Source organism: Dreissena polymorpha, chromosome 5 (assembly GCF_020536995.1).
Source record: "Dreissena polymorpha isolate Duluth1 chromosome 5, UMN_Dpol_1.0, whole genome shotgun sequence".
NCBI classification, from domain to species: domain Eukaryota; kingdom Metazoa; phylum Mollusca; class Bivalvia; order Myida; family Dreissenidae; genus Dreissena; species Dreissena polymorpha.
The window spans coordinates 38,643,893-38,670,109 of NC_068359.1; the positions used below are offsets into that span (position 1 = coordinate 38,643,893).

The 26,217-nt window shown below is 34.8% G+C and overlaps 1 protein-coding gene across 1 annotated transcript; it reads right to left on the reverse strand.

The window, feature by feature from the left end:
• Positions 1-63: 63 nt before the first annotated feature.
• LOC127881605 (hepatocyte growth factor receptor-like) lies at positions 64-18,132 on the reverse strand. The gene is made up of 20 exons (XM_052429612.1): positions 16,886-18,132; positions 14,645-14,830; positions 14,206-14,331; positions 13,659-13,850; positions 13,274-13,413; positions 12,335-12,482; positions 11,545-11,690; positions 10,668-10,829; positions 10,311-10,416; positions 9,095-9,325; positions 8,781-8,933; positions 8,374-8,561; positions 7,221-7,345; positions 6,629-6,799; positions 6,304-6,387; positions 5,829-6,013; positions 5,347-5,456; positions 3,361-3,523; positions 2,800-2,936; positions 64-1,578 (listed from the first exon to the last, which is right to left on the reverse strand). Exons 1-20 carry the CDS (start codon positions 17,966-17,968, stop codon positions 1,431-1,433), a joined length of 3,984 nt encoding a protein of 1,327 aa, XP_052285572.1. The 5' UTR covers positions 17,969-18,132; the 3' UTR covers positions 64-1,430.
• Between the last annotated feature and the right edge of the window lie 8,085 nt (positions 18,133-26,217).

A 26,217-nucleotide genomic window follows, 5' to 3' on the forward strand; every position in this document is an offset into this window, starting at 1 on the left:
GAATGTTCCAAGCCATTGTGTACTGCAACTATAAAAGTGAATTAAACAGAACTATACACAAAATACATTTTTTTCTATTATTTTTATTTATTTAGTTATTATTCCGTTACATAAACGGGGCGATATTTCCGATCCAAATAACTATAGAGGCATTACGTTGTTAAGCTGTTTTGCGAAATTATTTACAAATGTGTTAAACGAACGCATATAAAAAATAATGAAGTGGATGAATCAACATTAACTCTCCATTCAGATATATACTGATCTCTGAGTCTAGTCGTTAACAAAGGAATAGTATGACGTTAATAAAAATGTGTACGTAAATGATAACATTCTTAAGTCCTTTTTTCCAGCTGTTGACGTCGGAAACAGATTTTGTTTAAAAATTCGTTCTTCAATATCCGAATGCCTATATAAGCAAATACCACGAGGCAAACGTTACATAAATAATGTTTCTTTTCTGTACAATCAACACATCTCTCACTTTGGAAAAATCAGCAATGCATAAACGTTAAATGATAATAATACATAATAAACTATCCCCTGTTGAAAGTACATATTTCTTTCCTCCCACTTTCGTATTCGCTAAATGCGTCTCTTATGTAAGGGAATTACATCGAAGGATTACTCAATTAAAGGGGCCTTTTCACAGATTTTGGCATATGTTAAAGTTTGTCATTTTATGCTTTGTATTGATAAATGTTAACATTTGATCTAAAACGCTCCAGTAAAAAATCAAGAATAAAATTTAAAAAAGAAAAAAATAGTTACCCTCAACAGGGCTCGAACCGCTGACCCTCAGAGTCCTGGAGTAAATGTCTATCGCTTAGACCACTCGGCCATCCTTGCTCATACACTGCACAAACTATTTTAGACTTTATAACCACAATCCACGTAATTTCACAAAATATAACGACAACAACAGAACTGTCCAAATTATTCAATTGCTTTGCGTTGCAACGCTTTATAATTTCCAGGTTTTTAAATCGTCAAAAGATGAATATAACGGCTATTTTAGAGCATGGTAAATGTTCAGTACTATAGTTTCCTCACAAACATAATAACTAAAAACGAAAATTTGCTATTCTAAAACAACTTTTTTTAAATTTTGTCAATTTACCAAAACGTGAAAAGGCCCCTTTAAGGTCTATTTGGGAACCACACTCTACATGCCTGATATATCTCTTCTTAATACGGTCCGATAAAAGCCAAATATCTCGGGGAATTGGTTTCATATAATTCACACTGTAAGTGTAATTTTTTTAGATACCGTCTTATATTAGAATAAGTTCGATAAAGAGCGACAGCTATTTAGCATGGGCATTCCAAAATGTTTAGCGCACAAAACAAACTGTTCGCAGATGATACTTCGAAAGCTAGTCTAATCTTAGCTAATATTTCTCGAGTTAGCTGCAGCGCGTCCGAGTTTGCTATTTACAATCACTGCTTTCAGACATGCCTCGGCTGGACTCGAATCTCCCGCGGCGACATAGGATCTCTGGAACGCTGGTTACAAGCTCAGAGAACGCCGGTCTTTTTTCTGGTTCCCATTGCCAGCAGCGCAGCATTATCTGGTACCTGAAAACAAACGCACATTTTGTATAAAGTGCTTGCGGTGTTTTTATTTGTTTCATGTTAAACATGAATCTGTTAAACATACACATATCCCGGGTAGTTGTTAAAACGTTGACGGACGTTAACGTTTTGAATAAAATTACAATTCATTTTGTATTATATTTTACGTTAATAAGACGAAGTGTGAAGACGAAAGCTTATATCGACAGTTTGAATAAATTTAAATGCATCAAGCAATCCATAGTAAATTATACTTCCACAATAGCTTACCTTTCCTTGTAAAGATAAATACCAACGCTTTAGTTACTTGAAATAAACAAGACTATTTCCAAGCAATATATGTCCCCTACCGGCTCCACCATTGTCTGATTTTTTTGTTGTTGTTGCCATAGCAGCCAAATTTTTGACGTAGGAACAAAATAAAATGACGTGCATAATGTCCATATTTGCATCTATCCATGTTTCAAGGTTCATTAAAAAACATGAAGAACAGACAGACGCACAGAGCGCAAACCATGAGTCCCCTCCGGTGAAACCGGTAGGAGACAATACAGAGAGTAGTGCATCACAACAGAGAGTAGTGCATCCCAGTCCATTTTAATCTCCCTACAGCACCTCTTTCATGGGCACAGTTTTTGAATATTATTAAAAATTCAATATAATTATATTACATGTTTGAAAACAGATTATATATTTTTATCTGAATGTGCATACGTTGACTGAGGGTCAATTGAGTGAAAATGTTAACACACTGGTTCATCTGTCTACTCTACTCTTTTAACCCATTTATGCCCAGTGGACTCTCCCATCATTCTAAAATGGATCAATTTATTTCCAACATAAGAATGTCTAGTATATTTATTTCTATAATTATACTATTTCTTATAGAAATTCCTTTAAGCAAACAGCGCAGACCCGGATGAGACGCCGCATCATGCGGCGTCTCATCTGGGTCTACGCTGTTTGCGAAGTTTTTTTCTAGACGCTACTAAGGCATAAATGGGTTAAGCAGTACCCTGGTCTGTTTATAATCATACACATTTTTTTTCCAAGAAAATATAATACAATACGTTTCTTGAGGGAACGACGGGGTTTATCATGCATTTTGCACATAATTCGATATGGCCTCTTTGTTTTCAAGAGACGAATCATTTAGGCATTCAACGATCGGACGAAGCATTCCATTGGCTGAAAAATGCATGATTATTTAGTTCATAAACGCACACGTCATCCGGACAATACTCCGGTTTCTCGAGCCGCCTGCCTGACTTCAGGTAACGCATGATGTCCCAGTTGTCCACGGCCGGGTAGGGACACATGCCCCTCGTGAGCAGCTCCCAGAGAACAACGCCATACGACCACTGAAACACACACGGTCTCTCCATGTCATTCTCCTAGAAGAGTTGTCGTTCGTGCCTCAACATACATGACTATGATCATGTGACTAAAAGTCACGTGCGGTGGAAAGTAGTCCGTGAGCGAATGTAATGAACCGCAGTGTAAGAGAGTGTCTCCATGTATGGACATAATTGGTGAAATGGCAACATGACCGTTATAGTATTTAAATATGCATGTATAACATTGCAAATATTAGCGAAATGTAAGCGCAATTTATACACGCAATATACCCGATGTTTTACCCGCAGATGGTTAAAATTACATGCATATAATATTTCATTTTGTGGGTAGTCTAGATATCTTATCAGTGCGGATTTCATTTAACATAAGGCATTACAAACTGTTACAATTTTAGACATAATAATGTTTTATCGGTTTTGTACGTACCACATCCGATTTCGAGCTGTAGTGTCCGAATTCGAGACTTTCCGGACTCATCCACTTTACAGGAAGTTTCGTCGTCTTGTCACAGGAACTGTAGTATTCCCTCTCGTACACATCACGTGACAATCCGAAGTCAGATACTTTGACCGTCATGTCATCAGCTAGCCTTATTTAATATATAAACATAGGTTTTTTTCTAGTTGAAATGAGACTTATACTCTAGCTAGGCTATTTTCCGCAACCGTTTTGACGGTGCGTTTTGAACAAAGAAGTGTACGTTTTCTACTTGGGAATTCGAATACAAAAATGATAAAAATAAATAAATACAAAATAAATACATGTATGTTTGTTTCATTAACGCGCATGTAACCAGTGCAAAGTTTTACATGCGCATGCATAGTTGCAAGACAATGGCGGCAGTGTCCGGGAGATGCCATGACTTTGTCACAACCAAACATACTGTAAGATATTTTAACCTTATTCATACACTTGAAACTTCGCTGAGCAAACTACCGGTACACACGATCTTAACCCTATGTCTACTGCGCAGGTAACTGTTTGATTTTCAATTAAAAGCTTATGATATCTTATTGTATCTTCAACGCAAATCAAGCTTTATTTAATCCGAAATAATGCTACTAAGTCATGGGAAATATCATCGTTAATCAAATATAAAGTCATTAAAAAGCTAATTTACCCTTTCAATAATATTCACGCCAATTCAAGTCAATCTGCGACAAATTAAGTTATGTATATTTCTATTTTAATCGCTGTTCAGTATCCCAATCACGTTTGTAAAATATGTTGTTATGTTGTAACTTGCTTTAATATTTATATGTACATAATTATTAACAGGTATCTTATTGTAAATTATAATGTATTACATGTTTATTTGAATATACATAATCCAGTTCATGTAAGCTGCATTTTACAAACATTTTTCATCTTCTTCCCTAAAATTCCTTACGATTATTTGAATATTCAACCATGTGAGGTATAGTCCACACCTGTTTTCATTTAATTCCAATACGTCTCAGAAAGTTACGGTCCTGTTTCTCTTTTATGCATCCCAACATTTGAATTATTAGATACTTATATAATATAAATGTATTATATTATATTGTATGTTAGTTTATTGCTATTTGATTTGAACTTTGATGATATTAGATAAATTATTATGTTTTAAACACTTATTTAAATGTCATTGACCAAGTAAACTGTTTGGAGCTCTATATAACCGGTTTTAATCCACAATGCTTTACATTTTACCGTTGAAAGATAGAAACCAAATTTCAAGTTAATTTGTGTGTATTGCATGAATGTTTGTGTTTGAGTTATTCCTTTTTGTCACATTGCTTGCCAATAGGTCAGTTGCAATAAATAAAGCCGACGTGCAAGTCTCCTCCCCTGCGGATGTTGGTGACATCGTTTAAATTAAAAATTGCACTTCATATAAATGTACTACTAGTAATTCAACAATACACGAATTGTTTAAAGAGCATTTGTCTCAAGCATATGCATTAGTCTTAAAAAATTATAATCCTTAACTCCATAAATACGGCGTGACGCATAGACCACATGACCAGTTTGTACTATGTACTTTCATTCCCAGAAATCCATTGTACTTTAATATTCTACCAAGTGACAATCACTTCAACCAATTGTCATACATGTAATCACTAAGCACTTTGCCCAGTTCATTCATAAACGACTATTCAATCCCATGAACTCATGGTGATGTTTGTCATCTTAAACCATTTATGCCTAGCGTCTAAAAAAGGGCCTTGGCAAACAGCGTAGACCCAGATGAGACGCCGCATGATGCGGCGCCTCATCAGGGTCTGCGCTGTTTGCTTAAAGGAATTTCTGTAAGAAATATTCTAAATATAGAAATAAATATACTAGACATCCCTAATTTTGGAAATAAATTGATCCAATTTAGAAGGATGGGAGAGTCCACTCGGCATAAATGGGTTAACAAAAACTTACATGCAGTTTCTGGCGGCTAAGTCTCGATGTACAAATTTGAGTTCTGCAAGGTACTGCATTCCATTTGCGATGTCAACACCGTACATGACGAGATCACGCACCCTTGGGACCTACAAGCAACAACAGCCATATATTATTATGTAAAACATAATTTAATTCATCATACCACCTAATACAGTGTTGACGCTGAAAACGATTGAGATCATTACCTAGTATCATATATTAATGTGCGATCACTTCTTTGAATAATAAAATATCTTTACAAACACACAAGCCGTGCAAAATGCTGAACAGCATGTTTGAGACTCTACGTTTTCATACACGTGCATGTATTGAGCTCTGATATTTAAATGTTTTTTATAGAAGTTAAGATTTGAGTAAAATGTCGTTAACATATAATGGCATGAGCCCATTTAATTGACATAAGTATGCCATATTATGTGCTAAAACGCAGTTAACATTGACAGTTAACGATCGCTTACGTTGTTGACGTTGCGAATATAGGAGAGAAGGTCGCCGCGTGGCAGAAAGGGAAGGATGACCAGGGGCAGCCGCTCAATTCCGAAGCAGATACCGACGAGCTGCATGACGTTCTTATGCTCGAAGTCCTTCATAATGAGAGCCTCCCTGATGAACATGTTCACATCCAAGTCTTTCGGGTTGCTTCCTGTTATGCAAATGGTATTTTATTTTAAAAAGGCGTTTATAACGATACTGTTTAATAAATGTGTGCTTTCTTAACATGTAATGAACTTTACATATGATTATGCAAATGATACAATCTAATGAATACCAATAACAATTATTTAATACACCAAATATGTACTTAAATGGAAATTAAACATATATAAAAAATATCAGAAATGTCAGAAATGTCTATCACAACACGCTAGTTAGTTATCTATACAAGGCATCTGACCAAATGCTTATGTGAAATACTTAATTGAAAATATTTACTGTGCATAGTCTTAGCAGCGACTGTCAAATCCACTTTTTCTCCAATTCTTCGTAGGTACGCCTTGAAAACTTGTCCAAAATTCCCTAAGGAGAACATATTTTGTTATAATATACACTATTTACGTCAACTAGACTGATTTCTAAAGACTACTACTCTCATTCAGAAAAGGAAAAACGTGTATCTGATGGTTACACGATACTTGCTGCCTTGATCGGTACACGTTTTATCAGAGTTTCTACATAAAAGAGGCTATGGCTGCAAAACGATCATTTTGAGCTCCCATCTGCAAACTACCTAAGCATGCATTCATGAACGCAGGCCTACCTTCGCCAACCGGCTCGCCAAGAATGAGGCAATCGCTGTCTATTAGAAGGCCTTTTTCTTCGAGATCCTGCAGAATCTCGGGATCAATATCTTGGAGAAGAGGGGCTGTGTCTTTGTCCGAACTGTGCTCATGAGTCGATGACATATTTACCACTAAGCGCTGCTGGTAGTCTGAAATACATGACTGGTTCTATGAAAGCTGTTGGCCAAACAACGTACTCAGGATTATGGTAGATGATATGGAGCGCGTGGTCCGTGTGGGAAATTCCAATCTAATACGACTGAGACGAAGCTACGGCGATACTAGTTTGTCAATTATGGAAATCACGAGCAAAATTGTGTGCACGGATCCAGTAAATTTTAAATCAGACACAACGTTCTGAATACTTTAAAAATCACAATAATATTTAGCTTCCCGTTGGCTTTCAAAAAGCTACGCTTAAGTCTTAAAATTCATCCTTTTTATTAATTGTCGCAATAATAAAACTTTTTAACGGGGAACCGTGATATTGCTGAATCTAATTGACACACAAACTGCACATAACATATTAAACACGTAACTTATGGAACGATAAACCATCATTAGTCCTACCATTCTGACGATTCTGCGCTGCATCTGAATTGTGGCTCTCCGACAGTCCCTCCAACGACAGAACACGATCGTCCCTTCGGAAGTGCACGTTGTACGATGCGCTATTAAGGCGTCGTGACTTGTACCTGGCATAAGTTTTGACCCGTATTATCTTAATTGAAAAACTCTAGACTTATTATTAAACCTGTCATCTATTTGTTTCAATACAAGATTATACTACTGCTACTACTCCTTCTCCTACTCCACCTTCTCCTCCTATTCCTACTCCTACTCCTACTCCTACTTCTACTACTACTTCTACTACTACTACTACTACTACTACTACTACTACTACTACTACTACTACTACTACTACTACTACTACTACTACTACTACTACTACTACTACTACTACTCAGACTACTACTACTACTACTACTACTACTACTACTACTACTACTACTACTACTAACTACTACTACTACTACTACTACTACTACTACTACTACTACTACTACTACTACTACTACTACTACTACTACTACTACGACTACTACTACTACTACTACTACTACTACTACTACTACTACTACTACTACTACTACTACTACTACTACTACTACTACTATACTACTACTACTACTACTACTACTACTACTACTACTACTACTACTACTACTACTACTACTACACTACTACTACGACTACTACTACTACTACTACTACTACTACTACTACTACTACTACTACTACTACTACTACTACTACTACGACTACTACTACTACTACGACTACTACTACTACTACTCTACTACTACTACTACTACTACTACTACTACTACTACTACTACTACTACTACTACTACTACTACTACTACTACTACTACTACTACTACTACTACTACTACTACTACAACTACTACTACTACTACTACTACTACTACTTTTACTACTAGTATTACTACTACTACTACTACTACTACTACTACTTCTACTACTACTACTACTACTACTACTACTACTAATAATAATAATAATAATAATAATAATGATAAAAAATAATAATAGAAAATATGCATAATCAATCTATATTCAAGCTCTCATATTGACCTAATCAATATAGTTATTTGAATATTGACTGGAATTGTACATCGCTGGTATGTAAAATGACTACCTGCTGTACTTGACGACGGAACATACGATGCAGGTGACGAGCACCAAGCAGCCGACGACAGATCCGGCAATGATGCCATACATCATATAAGCATTGTTACTGCGTGGCGCCATAGATGGTAAAACATCTGGTCCTTTTTGAGAGAAGGACACTGTTCCAACGGCATAGATCCGAAATCCAATTGAACACTAAAAAGGCGCATCGACCATTAAATAATTGTATGTATATTTTGATAACTGATGTGAAACGGAATGTAAAGTAATTGATAATTTAACCGAACGAATGAAATCCGAAACTCGCTATGCGTTTGTATTTTAAAAAAAAAATACATACAATAAATAAATATTTTAATAACTTCATGACTTTAAGCTTATAAACAAACAAACAAAAAATAATACAAATCTAACCTTCACTGTCAGAGGTTTTCTTTGTTGGAAAACGTGGTTGTCAATCTCAACTTCACACACAATGCTTTCATTTACACTTCTTACGTGACACGAAATTGCGTTGTTGACAGTTACACGAAAGTTCTCGATTGGAATTGTCGACCAACCCGAGCCCTTTTATAAATAAAGTACACGTTTATTTTCAAGTGGATCATTTCATTGTCATCACGCAACACTACCGATTATTTTGTGTTCTTATTTCATACGAACTATATGTATATGTCTAAAATAGTTTGTGTGGCTATAAAGGCCAATAACTTGCAAAGGAATCTTACCTGGATCTCAATAACTGGCCTTGTGTTCGAAACAATTGTTGTGTTTCTTGAGCTTTGTACTAAGACAGGATCTTTGATAACCCTTACACTCCCAATACTGTTGTTGGTGAGCCAACCGTATATGTTCACCAGGATAGGAATGGCAAGACTGTTATTTGGGTTCAAGTCTCCTCGAAGCTTTCCCGTAATGCAGACTAAGGAAGTATTCTCATACGAACATTTGCCTGGATCCTAGATTTTAAAAGGCCTCGTATACATTGGTTTCTATGATTAAATGGTTATGTAAGTATTATCAGGAGAAAAAGTTGTATTCTATATTTTGTTAGAATACATTAAAAGTAATATGAACATTTCATTCACATTTTCAAAACCTCTAACAGAAAATATATTATCTTAATAAAGAATTGTCAATAATAATGTACAGATTGTAACCAACTTTATTAATCTAAAGTATGAATTCTGAATTAACGTGTAAATACGAATTATGCTATGTCATGGCTAATTGGTGGATATAACGAAGTAGCAAGTATTTCGTGCGGAAGTAAAAATACGAATTTGAATACGTAAGACGGACGTTATTGGCACAGGTTATTTCTAAGTACCATGCAAAACAAAACAAAACGACCCATCCAAAAATATGAACACATTTATAATTTAAGTTAAACTGTACCGAGACAAGAACAACACCATCTGAATAGTATATTGAGCATTTTACAATAACATACATGTAGTAAAAAAGCACAACAAGCAACTGGCTTCGCTCCTATACATAAATACGAATATTGTTATATAAGAAAATATAGACTGATAAGTTTGCTAAGACATCATGAATGATTAAACAGTACATTCTGATGAATTATCACGCAGAATTAGACAGTCAGACAAAGAGACAGACAGACGATATAGTGATATTGAGCAGCGGATTTAATTGCATTTATAACAAACAGGATTGATTTATTTATGTTGTAAAAATATAGATATTGAATGCGTATAACCAGACTAGTATACCTGTTATACCCATACGACCGTGTTATTATGACATACATTACACTCTATTAACTGTAAACTATGCAAGTTGGAAATATTATTTTCGAGAAGTAATACATGTATTATACAACGGTTACACTTGCAAGCCTTTTTCGAGTATGCATTCTATAAAGAGGAGCACCATACTAATTGTCAATAATGCAAAACGAGTCTCTTAACGCAGCAATACCAGGATCCATGACACATTAGGTCCTATGTTGTTCACTGCAGTTAGTTGTACATTGAATCCAAGGCCGTTTATTCTTTCTCCGGAGACAGTTATCTTTATACCACCGCTAGAAATATTAACCGCGTTATTTATACCACCGCTAGAAATATTAACCGCGTTATTTATACCACCGCTAGAAATATTAACCGCGTTATTTATACCACCGCTAGAAATATTGACCGCGTTGAAATTATAACATATCAAAATAAAATAAAATAAAATAACACGAAGAACATAATTCAAATGTTTCCAATTTAATTTGGTATTTTTCCTTATATCTAAGATGCCGTCTTCGGTAAACTACATTCATATACGTACCTTTCTGTAGTGACCAATGGAACAAACGTTATAATGTCAGGATCGACTGTATAATGTATTACAACCCCTGACAGAGCAGCATCGTCAATGTGAAGTGACACATTGTAAAAACCCGATGCATTTTGTTTCGGCGTTCGACATGTAATTGTGTCAGATGAGTCTCTGAAAAAACAAACATTGTATGTATTAAATCAAATTAAGTTTTTGAACTCACGTTACTTTGGGGAGAGAAAAAATCAAGACGTTCTTGAAAGCAACGTACAAGCTGGAGTATGGAAGGGAATTATCACTTGTCAGGTCTTCTTTCACGTTAACAAAATCGTCTTATTGCTCTCAATTGTATACACATTTGTCTTCAACGAATACAACATGTTTTGTTGCAATTAGAAAACTAAAATAATAAATAACTGGTGTACATTAAAATGCTAAAATACAGTTGCATCATCGTTGGCTTGTGTATGATTTTGTATCTTAAAATGCGTAGCCAAATGAACAACCAGTAGTCATGAAACATCGGCTTTACTAGGGCGCCTGCTTTTGTTAATTCAGTTAAACCATTTATGCCTAGTGGACTCTCCAATCCTTCTAAATTGGATCAACTTATTTCCAAAATTAGGGATGTGTAGTATATTTATTTATATATTTAGAATATTTCTTGCAGAAATTCCGTTAAGCAAACAGCGCAGACCCTGATGAGACGCCGCATCAGGTGGGGTCTCATCTGGGTCTTCGCTGTTTGCCAAGGTATTTTTTTAGACGATAGGCATAAATGGGTTAAACGCCTTTGTATATGAACATGTATGTCAAACTGCGGCGGAAAGCAGTTCCAATCATTTTCGTCGTATGATATAAAAAAAAACGATTAAGATGTACATACATGTCATATTTTGTGACATCACACCTATCCTTCCCAATAACAATACTTCGGTTGCTGCCTATATTGAAGTTGGCACCGTGTAGTTCCAGTTGTACCCCTCCCGACAGTCTGCTGACGGCTGGTTCACTGACGTTAAGCCAGGGTTCCTGAAAATATATTTCACTATTGCAATCAATATTATTTAAATGCAGGATTATGTATTAGTGTTATATCCCTTTTTTGCGAAGCTTGATCAGAAGCTACTTAATTATTGTCGATCCTTTTCGGCTTTTCAAAATATCATATAACTATACTTCTCCTAAACGATTCTAGATATTCAAAAACCAATTTTAGTCCAGAACGAGGGTGTCATCCAAATGCATAACGATTATATATATATATTCTAAATTATATTATTAACACAATTTATTGAATTGTTATCTAAAACAATCACAGTTTCGTACAAAAGTGTTGTTTTTTTTTTCAGAACGTTAGCAGAACCATTAGGCGTTGCATTTTTTCTACAAATAGTGAAATGTAATAAAACTGTAAACACTTTAATCAATGCTCTGTACAAAAACTGAATACGGTTACAAATTATTATGACATCTAGTATTATTCATACTTATTAATTTCAAACAGGTAAAACTGTGTACATGTGTATTGTCCTGTATTATCAAGGACGCATCTATGCATACTTTAACTAACGCTTCGCTACAAAATTAAAAATTTACATTAGTATATTATATCTTTATTATCACAAAATCTGTATGGAAAACAATTCGTTCACAAACTTTAAATCTCCACAAACCAAGTACGTAAATTCCACATCTGTTTCGCCTTCGACAGGAACGGTCAATGGCCCAGACATATTTTGCGCTACATTCACTCGCACAAGGACTTTCCAAAGGGTGCTGGTTTTGTCCAAGTCCGATAGCGGAGGAGTCACACATGCCAGTCTAAAGCAAGACAATACCGCATGTAGTCACGCATACTTGCTTAAACAAAGCAATATCACACATTAAAACAAGAAATCGACATGAAATTATCACACAACCAGCCTTAAAATGCATATTGGGTCATCAATACCGGCTTAAATCAATAGGCAGTTGTTTCGAATTCCAGCATAAATACGACCATCTGACAAGTAAACCAATACACCAGCCGCAAACAATCTAATGCTTTTGGGTGATTTGTATCGTTTCTAAAGTTATGCAATGATAAAAGAAATCATAAATAGAAGCCTTAAAATGCAACCAGGCATCCCGGACATAAATGTCATCTAATTGGAACTTCTAACTGTTTTACGATATATTGTTTATGACGATTGGTCGATTAGTTTGACACAGCATTAACACGCAACAAAAACAAACGAAAATGATTAAAACTGGAGTCGCCGCATTGGAACGGTTGCCTTGGAACGGTAAAAAATCTATTAAGATTCACATGGAATGACAAATACCAGTCTTGAAAAAGACATCGCCAAAAGGATTCACATGTAAATTCCTAAAACAATATAAAACCTCATTATATATACAACAAAAAAGATAAGGCCATTTGAAAAGATAAAACATTCATAGGTTAAGCTTACAGATTTTTTTTGGCGCAAGTTTATAAAAACTAAATGTTGGTTATTTTTTATTTTAATTAGATACTGTAGTGGCCTTTTCACTTTTGGATCGAGTACTATTGGTATTTATTGAGAACTAAAGTCATTATCTCTTTGCTACTTAAGATAAATGCTGCTTACTTGGTTGGGAGATTGCTTTGATCCACTTCTTTACACGAGGCATTCCCTACGTAGACCTCTAAGGTCGCATCGGCAGGGCCGAAGTGTCCCGTAATCGTTAGTCGGGTACCACCAGCTGTTGGTCCCATGGTAGGCGTTAACTGAATAAGTATTTAAATGTTATGTTGAAACCAAGAGTATAGTAGTTATCGCAGATCGTCGCATATGTTTGCCTTACGCGTTTGAAGAAGCAATTATTCCCATGTTCTTTTTTTTTTTTTTTAAATTAGCATACTTACGAATGTGATGTACTAAATGAATTAGATGACAATGATTTCTAACACAAAAGCTAAAACGGCAATACATGTAACGAATACGCATAGCCAAAGAGAAGCAAACCACTTACGTTTTGAATAATTGGTGGGCAAGAACCGACAAAATATTTTGTATCATTCGCAATAGCCAATGTTTTGTCGACGCATTTCCCATGCCGAGTAGTTGACATGCTCCACTTGCATGCCAGCACCTCAGTCCGGTCTCGAAGACAAGCCGCACACTCCGAGTGTATCCCGCAGTCGTCCAGTGCAAGCTTGATTACCTTTCATCAAAACCAAAATGTTGATTGTTTGATAGAATTCAAGTGTAATAATTGTTTTTAGCTTTTATTAGACACGTGTTTTACCAACGGTCGTTAGTAATGGAACATGCTGGATGGTCGTTAGAATAAACACGGGTAGGTCGGTCTTATACTTAATACCATCAAACAATGAGAATGTCGACATTACACTGATAAACTGTATGAGTCGTTAAAGCGTCATAAACAACTTCGAATGAGAGGACACATTTCCCTTTTCCTTAACGGAAAGCTACGACTACTGGAAATAATATTTGTTTATTTGTTTATTAATAATTATAAAATAAAATGAATGAAGTTATATTTGAACTTTACGTACGTTTCCCTTGGAAATATAGAAGACTGCTCTACCCGTCGGGTCCATTGTGAGACTTTCAACACGAGATGAAGTGGGGGACACCGACAGAAAGTCATTCCGCAATTTATACTCTTTGTCAAACAAAGTCTAAAAATGAAATGTTTAATATTATGATATGGTGATATAAGTGCGTGTTTTAAAGACAATGTTGTGGGCAATAGTTTAATAATGATGTTCATACTTTTAAATGATAATAAATTTGTAGTATCCGTTGTTCGCAGGTATTGTATAGGTTGTACGAGACTTAACAAAATAAAAGGCTTGATGGTGGATAATGGATAAAAGGTTTTTCTCCTAATGATGCCAGTGATTACGAAGTTTTATTTCCTCTGTACTTAAACACAGAGCGAACATAGAGCAAAACAACAATATGTCGAAGTCCATAATAACAAACACTGACTTTGTGAACTGTGCCGTTGTTGGTCCCAAGTACAAAAAGGACGTTTCCCTGGTCCCCGTCGGCCCGGGCGGCAAGGCAGGTGATGTTTTCAGTGAAGGTCAGGGAATGAAATCCGCCGGTAAGCGCTCCGTTGGTCATTATACGTCTGTTTTTATCAGTATAACCGCATTTGATCTGCGTATTAGGCTACAATAAAACTTCACAATGAAATGCATGTACATGTACATGAAACAGTCCTTAATAGGCATAATAATGCAGAACTTTAAAAATGAAATTCTTGTTGGACGATCACGTTTTTCCTGTTCAATATCATTTGTAAATTATAATATTTTTTTAAAGGGGTTGATGTCCATGATAATTAAGCTTAATTTTGGAAGTTATGTACCCGAAATTGATCTCAAAATATGACAAGAAAGATCGAAAATGGACAGATCACAAAAAAATATGCAGTAAAAAAAGATTTTTGCTTACTTTGAGGCTAAAACTCATTAAGTGAAATAAATGTGGTAAGTGCTTTTTTAAGGATTCTTCTGTAAGCAATACATTGTTGAACGTTGGTTTTGTACATGATATTTGACAGTGATATTGAAGCATCTTTTCCTCTTTATTCGACCATATTAAGGCAAAACAAATAACACTACTTAGACCTTGACTTCTACATTTAATTAACCCATTTATGCCTAGTGGACTCTCCCATCCTTCTAAATTGGATCAATTTATTTCCAAAATTAGGGTTGTCTAGTATACTTATTTCTATATTTAGAATATTTCTTACAGAAATTCCTTTAAGCAAACAGCGTAGACCCAGATGAGAGGCCGCATGATGCGGCGTCTAATCAGGGTCTATGCTGTTTGCCAAGGCATTTTTTCTAGACGCTAGTCATAAATGGGTTAAGTTGCCAATAAAATTAAGGCGATATACTTAAGAACTCAGCCATTAATTTATTTTATGTTAATTCTAGATTGTAACCCTCGCCATACTGACTTTGACAAATGTTACATTTTTACAGATCTTTCCTTTTGATAGGAAAGCACCAAAATTGAACAACAATTTTGTCATTATAATAAAAACAAAAATCATTTACACAATCTTTTATTTAAATTATTGGCTTATTTAATGTTTCTTTCCTTGCAAAATTCCATAGCAGCATGATTGGTGCGGACAAAATATCAAATTTTTGAATATATAATTTATGCATTTTATATGAAATATGAATGAAGTTTTATTATCTGGAATGGACAATATGTATTAATGGCTAAATCTATAGGAAATAATTATACCATTCACAGAGCTTCTATGCTATATAAATGGACTTTAGAGTCTTTACTATTGAGTAATTGTGGTTTTCTATCTCATAATGTTTTGGCTATGTTATTTAATCGAACATGATCACGATGTTTTCATTGATGTCCTTGTATACGGTGCAGCTAAATTTACTCGATCATAAATAACATGATCGATAAAATTGTACATATGTTAAACACACTTGTCGGTGAGTCATATATTTTACAATGTTTGTTTCCTTCATAAGCGTCAAATGCAATTATGCACGGATATTGATTATTATGTTCAGCACAACTGTTCACGAATATCTTTGTAAATAATTAAATCAAACGGATTGAATGTGCGCTATTCAACTTAATCAAACTTCTGAATCATCGTACTGTGCTGATCATATGCTATTCTTTCAACTTTAATATGATAATAATAATATCATGATAATTAAATAAAAAAAATAATAATCATCATCATCATCATCATTATCATCATTATCATCATTATCATCATCATCATCATCATCATCATCATCATCATCATCATCATCATCATCATCATCATCATCATCATCACCACCACCACCACCACCACCATCATCATCATCATCATCATCATCATCATCATCATCATCATCGTCATCATCATCATCATCATCATCACCACCACCACCACCATCATCATCATCATCATCATCATCATCATCATCATCATCATCATCATCATTGTGAACAAATAATTGTTAATAAATATAGGATGTTTAAGCATATTCAGGTCGAAAATCGCATACAAGCTTCAATTAACAGTGTTTAACATATATAGTATTTACACATGTATTTTGATTTGTTGATACTTTCATTTTTTGTATAAATGTGTTACTGCAAGCTGGCCATCACGCCGGTATAATTTTGGTTTGTGCAAGTCGTACTTTCTTAGTACGACATGGGTATCAAGCCACTACCTACCATTACAACTTTACATGCCGGCTCAGCTCCATAGATCCAGTCAGGCGCGGAACCGCGGGCGCTGTGGAAACACTGTTTTAACTGATCGTCGAAAAAGTCAGTAATTGCGTGAACACGATACACGCACATATGGTTAACGCCCTGTAATGTTCCGTCTTTAAAGACCACGTATAAAATCTGTTCATTTTGAGTGGTGAGTGCTGTTGCAGCAACAATGCTTTTGTATCCATTACACTCTATTTTCGCCTCAGTGTATGATGCAAAGTAGGAGCTATTTGCACAAATCTGGATTATGTAACCAATTTCGGTACCTTCACTCGTCGGTCTGTTTTTCAAGAGGTAATAGTTATGTGTCATGTTCACGTTGATGGAATGAAAACCGTATATATATCGAAAAGAGATGTTTGGTTTAGCTGCAATAAAGAGAGCGTCCGGACGAAGGCTTGGGTTTTCATAGTGAATATTGAAATGAGTGGCATTTAGGCGACGGAGCATTCGTTGAGAAAGTGCAAAATGCCTATTGCATGTAGTATTTTGAGTATTCAAACTTTCGGCGGTTGTTGTGCAACCAGAAAGAATCCCAGTTTTTGCCGGAGAAATCGCTGACAGTAACCTCGACTGACTTTGTAAAATCATAGACGATATTGGGCTTCCAAACATTGCAGCTGTTTCAGGTTTTCCAACCGAAGCCTTCATGTAGTTCACATTAGAAATATTGGAGGCGATGTGAAGCAGACATTTAGCATCGTACGCTGAGCCGCACACCATCAGAAATAGATCGTCTTCGAGGGTAATCATCTCAAATACAGAAGGTGGACAGACGCTGGGACTTCCTGGAAAGCAATCAGAGTTGTTCACTTTGAACGCAAGGTTAGACGGCTGGAGCGATAAGTTGTTAAACTGCAGCATAGTGTCCCCTGTGTGTATGTATACTCGACCATTTTTACCAACCAGAATGCGAAGCGCGTTTGTGTTGGTTGTATTCAATAACTCAATATAATTTCCAGATGATAACTTCGCAACCGTTAAAATAGTAATCCATACATGTCCTATCATTTTAAAGCCACCTTTTTGAAACAACATTCTTCTTATTACTACAATTTCGTCGAAAATTCATATATTGCGTGTCAAAAACTCAAAGATAAGTACAAAATATATTTGCAAAATTAAAATTCACAATGAATTGAACAGCAACGCACCAGGAAATTAATTGTTATTTTTGATAGCAATCTGTAGAAACCTCTCAATACTACTTCAGATTTAATAGTGAAAATGGTTATTAAGCCTTCACAGTGTCGGTTTCCTGATATAGACATTTATGATTAGACCGTTCACAATCTTTTTAAGAAGGGACATATTACTAAGTATGGGATGATCTTAAAGATCAGCATCAGCCTTTGTAGTGGATACTTAATCGAATAAGTAGTTATTCTTTTTCATTATGTCGTTTTATATAAGTACGTCATGGGCTCAGATGTAGTGATGATTGATAAGTGCCACCTATTTGTTGAAAAGTTTACTAAATTTCGCTTAAACGCACCGACGCACGCACACATGCACGCGCGCGGACACGCAATCAGAAGTGAACATCCAACTATGTGCTTTCTTGTATGCGGCATATTTTTTTATATGTCGTTAGTGGAATAACATTGACATATTTTTCGATCTTTTTTGTGTTTGACAATGTTTATTCTCTTAAAAAGGGGGAACACAATTTTTAATAAGTAATTGGAAACACTTAACAACAAACGAAACCGATAAAGATTCTTAATTAAACAAATAAAAATAGTATCCTAAAGCCGGTTTTACGATCTTCACAATCGCATAAATTAACCCTTACCCCCATCAGAGGCAAAGTGCAAATGGCTTTTGCAACCAGCATAAAACCAGAACAGCCTGCAAGTTGCTCGCAGTCTACTTGAATTTAGTGAGAAAGGTATTTAATTAAATGTAACTTTCAAAGGGGCTACAAATGCCTTAAAAATACATATCTAAGGGGTAAAGGGTTAAGTGTCATTAAATGTTTGATATTAATATTGCAATGTTAAATGTGGAGTTCAGGTGAGATTTGCATCTGAATCTCCTTAAATAACAAAAAAAAAACTGTTTATGAACCCAGCATTTGTGATAAAGGACAGATCAGGGAATGCGAATTGCAAACTAAATTTTTACAAGAAGTTAAACGATGCTTAAGTTTAAAATTTTGAATGGAAAGGCACAGCTTTAAATAACAAATACTGCATGTGCATTGTTTCGATGCACAGGGTATACATGATTTTTATAAAAAAAAATTAATATATTATCTGCAAACGTTGCATGTAAATGAGCAATCGAATATGCAAATATAAACTCTTATGGGAAAATGTATAAAAGTAACTTCCGTGAAATAAATGAAAACAAAAACGTGAAAAGTGAGTAGCGTGCGAACTATGTTATTTTCCCACATAATCCGTTGTCATTAAAATGCTCTCAACAATCACTTACCCTGCACGTAATTGGCGTCGCTCTGGAGAGTGGCGACTAGTATGTAATGCATTTTTTTTCGCTTTTGGGAGGAGCAGTTATTGTACGGATCAATGTATATATTTTTGTTGTCAGAATATCTTGCATAGTGGTGATTTTTTGTGTAAATTAGTGTAAATAAGTACTGCATTTGTGTCTATTATATTTATTACAACATTTATTGTCAATAATGCAAAGTTAATTCTTTTAATTAATAGCTAAACACAGGGACTGGGCACTAATAAAAGATCACAGGGACTGGGCAAATACGCGAACCGGTGAAACTTTAAATTAATAGTCAACATTTTTGTCTGCAACTTTCAACAGTCGCCGTGGCGTAAGGGTTAGGTGTCCGCCTAGCGATTGGGAGTTGGTGGGTTCGATTCCCAGGCGGGGAGCATTTTTTTATATATTATTTATTTTATTTATATATATTATATTCTTTCTTTTTTATATTATTTTAAATAGAATTTAAAAATACTGCGTTTTAATGCGACCTAAATACAACGTTGCACATTTTTATTAAAATTAATGGATGCCGCGTGGTGACAACGTTAATTAATTTTTTTTACATCTCTTAAATATCTTATAAAAAAAATACACGTGTTTTTATATTAACAAATAAATGCAAACAACACATCTATTTTGCATGTATTTTTGTTGTTGTTTATGGTTGTCTATCATAGGCCCTAAGTACTACTATCCCTACCACATATAGAGCGCGAAGCGCGACACGTATTATTGATTGTAACAATGAGTTGTGATAAAGGAAGCAGCCGCTTATCAAGGAGGAGCTGTGTCCCAGCAACCCGTTTCCCTAGAGTCAAGCACTCCTCTGAGTTTTTTTTTTAAACACCACATATAGAGCGCGAAGCGCGACACGTATTACTATCCAGGTGGTGTGGACCCTTTGGTATGGACTTTTTTAGGTGACACTATCAATGCGCATTTTGTGAGATGAAGCAGATTTTTTAAAACCTACACAGTTCTGTTCAATTAATGAAAATTGCACACGGATGCCATTTAAAAAAGGAAACCAATGTTTATAAAATGAACTATGGACTATTTGGGGGTTACAACACAAAATCATAGATAATGGTTATTTGGGGGTAATAACACAACATCATAGATAATGGTTATTTGGGGGTTATAACACAAAATCATAGATAATGGTTAAACCAGTATCTTTTCTATTTTGATTAAAATAATCGGCCAATATATTAATATTTACATCGGCCAATATATTAATATTTACAGTAGAAAAAAAAATCGTTCCATGTAACTTCATTGAGTGCCTTTTACACTGAAATTCCCGACGCCCTTTGATGCTTTGCATCAATACTTATCTTGTATAAAAGTGCGTCTAAATTCCGGCATGTTCATAAGCCTTTATATAGTTTAGGAATTTATAATAAAAATACTGTTGACGAGTTCATGTTTTTTACATGTTGTTTTAATAATATTGTAATCCCATCGTTTGACCTGATGTAATTATGCGGTCTGATCACATTGGTAGCAATTTAAATGTCTTCGTATTTAACGTTAGCGAATTTTTATTGGTAAAAGCTCTTTGCCTGTGTTTATGATAAAATTAAATGCATTCGCCATATTGGCGACATGAGTTACTCTCACAAAGTGAACATGTAAAAGTGGATAACTGGGATCATATATATATGCAGCAACTTTTCTATCAAAAATATTTTCGTCAAACGACAAAAAACGTGTTGCACGGTGATCTTGTGGTAAAACACCGGACTACCGAACCAGAGGTACCAGGTTAAATTTCGTGGTCGTTGGACTGGACTTTTCATAAAGGCGTCTATCATTTACCACTGTACTAAAGATAACCTGATAAAAAAAAGTCCTTAGCACTCTTCCACTTTCTTTTCGTTCTAGTGTCGCGTCAACAGGAACAAGGGTAAGTGCAAGCACTGTCATGGCTAATCTTCGACAGCAGATACACGCATCAAATAAAAATAGGCATGCAATAATCACTTTCGCCTTAGTACCATCATTGAAAAGCATAGCATGGGCCATTGGGTGTTAAAACCGGTTTATGAGTATCCCCGAAGCATGTAACATTGGAATTTCAATACCGGCTTAAGGGTGCCCAAACCTCACAGTTTACGTTCTCAATCTTTTGCTTACCAGAGCATCAGAATTGTTACTCTCCACCGTACAACGAAATGAAATAAAAAAAGGATCAGATAAATCTCATCATTATAGTAATGAGCTTTTGATATAAATCCTCATATAGTTTAATACTCAGACGATCGTAATTTTAGTTTAAAATTCAGACCTTGAAACGTATAAAATTGATTCAAAAAATATTCTTAAAGGAGGTGCGGAATAAAAGTTAAATAACTCTTAAATTTTCATGTACAAAATTCTGGCCCTTTGTTAATGTTTTTGTGCACTCCAGAATTAAATTACAGATGACGGTATGAAAAGGAAACTTCAATCTACAAAAAATATTGTGGTTAAGATCGGAATGCAAGATCTATATTTCTTCTACAATAAATCTGATTATATACCGCTTAATACGTCAATATTTATAAACATTATTTAAGTGTTCATATTTGAAGGTTAAGCAGTCAAGCTCCAGAACGGTCGATGGTAGTTTTTGAACCATTATCCAATGATGCTGTGAAAATACTTCGATTCTTGCATGATTTGATTTCAAGTCGTTGACGTAAAATGAGAACGTTACTGTTCCGTGTCCTGGTTCAGATTTTTGTTGCTTTGCTTATAATTTTTGGTTATAGCAAGGGTTTGGGTTGCAATGGGCCCCCGTATTGCCACACCTTCGGCGGTGTTTTACCCATTTATGCCTAGTGGACTCTCCCATCCTTCTACATTGGATCAATTTATTTCCAAAATTAGGGTTGTCTAGTATATTTATTTCTATATTTAGAATTGTTCTTACAGAAATTCCTTTAAGCAAACAGCGCAGACACTGATGAGACGCCGCATCATGCGACGTCTCATCTGGGTCTACGCTGTTTGCCAAGGCATTTTTTTTAGACGCTAGGCATAAATGGGTTAACCGAGGGCTTTTACTCTTCAATGACTGTTCTAAGTTTGATCTATTTGAAAGATTTATCTGAAAATTTAAAACATAATTTTCTCATTTATGCAAATAACTAAGCTATACTGGTCCGGGGTCCTACGTAGAAATATGCATGTTTAAGTAATTAAGGGCTACAGTTCTATAATTTTTACTGATTCAGTAACTTAGAAAGGCTGTACTATTCTGTCAAAGGTTTATATTTTAAAATAACTGTTTGTGTTCATAGTTTTGTTAAAATACTTTCATCTCAGATTTAATATGTGTGCCTTTCTCTGTTCTTGCACACAAAATCTATTAAAACTAAATTAGGGCATATAATTGTTCACAATTTATATTCATACTTTTTAATCTTAAAGCTATACGGTGTAATGATACCTTATTTGTAATGATACAAATATCCGTGCAATATTGCCAAAAGATATACTGTTTTGAACTAATTTTATGGATAAAATAATTTTTAATATTATCGATAATTGACTCGCAATATATCGTCCAGTTAGTATTTATGAAAGAAAATATGTTTGTTTCCATTAAATCAAATATGTGATCATTTGCGAACATGATTCGCGTCAGAACTGAATGCAGTCCAATGCGGTAGGCGTTACTTAGTTACTTCATCCACTACATATACGTCCATGCGCTCTGCAGCAACACATATATCTAATGAATTTCCAACTCGCGCCAGGCAAATAAAACATGATTGTTGCCAACATTTATTTCTTCTTCAAAATCGTTTCAGGAACAATAAACCGAGATTGTTTATTTGTTATATTCCGTTGGACTAAGTATAATATTTTTTTAGAGTTAATATTGATATTCTGTTGCCCTCGTTTGTCCATGTTTTCTTAACCCATTCATTCCTAGCGTCTAGAAAAAAGGCCTTGGGGCGTCTACAAAAAAGGCCTTGGCAAGCAGCGTAGACCCTGATGAGACGCCGCATGATATATATATATATATATATATATATATATATATATATATATATATATATATATATATATATATATATATATATATATATATATATATATATATATATATAATGATGTTTATTTATTTGTGGTTCACTTTGGATCAATTTCATTGATATTAAAGTAATAAATGCCAGTTCCTTATTCGGCTTGAATAAGGAATAAAGAACTGGTTCCTTTTTACTTATTCAGCCGCGAAAAAGGAACTGAATTATAAATAAAAACAAACATGGTGATATATCACATACATGTAAAATAATGTTATATGTTTTAGGGTGTGTTGATGTGAAGTTAGTATTCGAAATAGAACATGCCGGTTCGGTTTAAACAAAAAATCCTATGCAAGCGCGAAGAAGAAAAATGAAAATGTAACGTAATACATATAGTAAATTTATTCGAGTAATTTTGTTTTGCTTAGTTAAGAATTTTTGCATTATTGTTTCTTTCAAATACTTTATCAAATATGTTAAGCTTGAATAAGGAATGAGGAACTAGGAAAAAGGACTCAACTTACTCTCCATTGTTTCTATTGGTAGGTTTGATTTATATGCACCGACGTTTATTTGAAATAGATAAGGATAGAAATATTACAAAATGTTTGACATGAATTATTCAAAACATCGCTCGAGGTAAATCCCCAATTTAACTACGTATCTTATTAAATATTGAACATGTAAAACTCATTTCAGATTAAATAAATATGAACGCAATGTGTCAATGAATCCCCATGATTTTCATCGGTTTTAATGCCTTATGATTTAACCTTCTGACTTCATACAACGCAGCTTTTAATGGGTGAAATGTTTACATGTTCAATTGCTATGAAGGTTAGGATTTAATCTAAATGTCGATCTATTTATATCGTTAACGCTATTAATCAATATTCCAATTATCAACAGCATAACTTCTACGAAGGTATCGAAAGCAACACATGATTGATAAATAATTAAAATTTGGTACTTAAATGATTGTTGTTGGTTCGCCGAAACATTATTTCGATCACAAGGTTTCTGATAAAATTCTTGTAAAATTAAAAACTGGCAAAAGATTCATAATATTTGGTGACGACTAGAGCCTATTGAAGAATCGTATTTGCATATTGAAGTAAATGAGCCTTGTTCTTAGAAAACTGGGCTTAATGCATGTGCGTAAAGTGTAATCCCAGATTAGCCTGTGCAGTTCGCACAGGCTAATCAGGGACGACTGACTGTAGGGAGGCTGTACACAGGTGTGTCACACAATTGATGAACTTTCATGTGAATACACATGAAAATGCACATTAACTCTTTCAGTGCTGGAACCGAATTTTGAAGGCCTTTGCAAACAGTTTGGATCCAGATGAGACGCAACAGAACGTGGCGTCTCATCAGGATCCAAACTGTTTGCTATTCTGATAGTATTCTTTGAAAAAAAATCGAAGAAAATGCTAATTTTAGAAATTCAGCAGACGACATTTTAGCAGACAACAAATTACCCAGCATGCTAAGGGTTAAAACGCATGTTGTAGGTAGCTGTTAAACAGAAACCTTAAAACACAATGAAATATATTATGAAATATTTTCACTGATATATATCTTAACTCTTAACCCAAGGTAAAATTATAATACATGCTCTGGTTGAAATTGTGACAAAACCTCTCAAAATTGGTGTTATTCAATGTCCGTTTTTTTTTCTTCGTGTCTTATTTGTGTTTGTTTAATCACTTATCGGACATTGATATTTCGGCTTGCGCAAAATAAATAAGTTATTAACGAAAGTTGACGTATTGTATAATTTCGGTGGTGATGTTTATTGTAATTCATCATTCATATTCATCATTCTTTCAGCTTGCGAAGTCCGTACGGCTAGTATGAATTCAACGTTCGAGTTCTGCATAGCGCGCCCCTGACTCTTTGCGTTTTGATATTGAACACGTTCGTTGACTCAGTTAAAGGCACGAATCGCCTGGGTTTCCGTTATAAATGATATGATGGTAATTGTTCACAGCCTGATGTAATAGCCGAGTAAGATAAGCAAGAAAGATGCATTTTAAGCGTTGGAAGTGTTAAGGTTTTTATTACTACAGGCATTCAAAACTACTAGCCACTATTGTCTGTGTTGACATCAAATTCTATCAAAACACATGTTTGAATTTGTATGCGAAGATTTATCATGGCTATGACTTTAAAAATGTTCTTTCATGTCTTAGACGATAACTATTAAATATATCATTCTAGCCAGATATCCGGAGTATGTAGCTGTCTGTAGATTTAGCGTTTACCCTGTAAATTTCATTGACAATTCATGTCTTAACCAATGTGATGATGAAGAATTGTTGCTTCAGTGTGGTTTATCTTTTCATTTCATATTACAAACATTTGACATAAATCTTCACAACTACGGAAGTATTTAATGATTGTGTGAAGATTACAGAACTTTGCCTTGCTAAGAAATTGTTGTTGTTGTTGTCGTTGTTGTTGTTGTTGTTATTAATGGCTGCTATGGGGCGAGCTTCACTTGAATTAGGACAATGATTATACATTTATTACAAAAAAGTGATATTTGTGGGAATATTATTATGCCCCGTCAAACATAAAGAGAGAGCATTTAATGAAGTATTTCCGTATATTCTGTCACTTAAATAGATTTGCTCCTGAAAATGCTAGCGTTACATACGATATCAACCTTTTTTATTTTAATGAAACCTGCATTGGTGAATAATATTGGTCTGTGCGATCTGTACCCACGCATAGGATGGGTTTCTGCGAAGTTGTAGAGATTCGGATTATAACTATTTATCTTATGATATC

Coding starts and splice junctions, on each gene's coding strand:
- LOC127881605 (XM_052429612.1), bottom strand. CDS start 17,968: ATGTTGTTTCAAAAAGGTGGCTTTAAAATGATAGGACATGTATGGATT. Junction 9,326..10,310: donor CTAATGTGTCATGGATCCTG/GTATTGCTGCGT, acceptor TTTAAAATCTAG/GATCCAGGCAAATGTTCGTA. Junction 2,937..3,360: donor ACAGCTCGAAATCGGATGTG/GTACGTACAAAA, acceptor TGTGTGTTTCAG/TGGTCGTATGGCGTTGTTCT.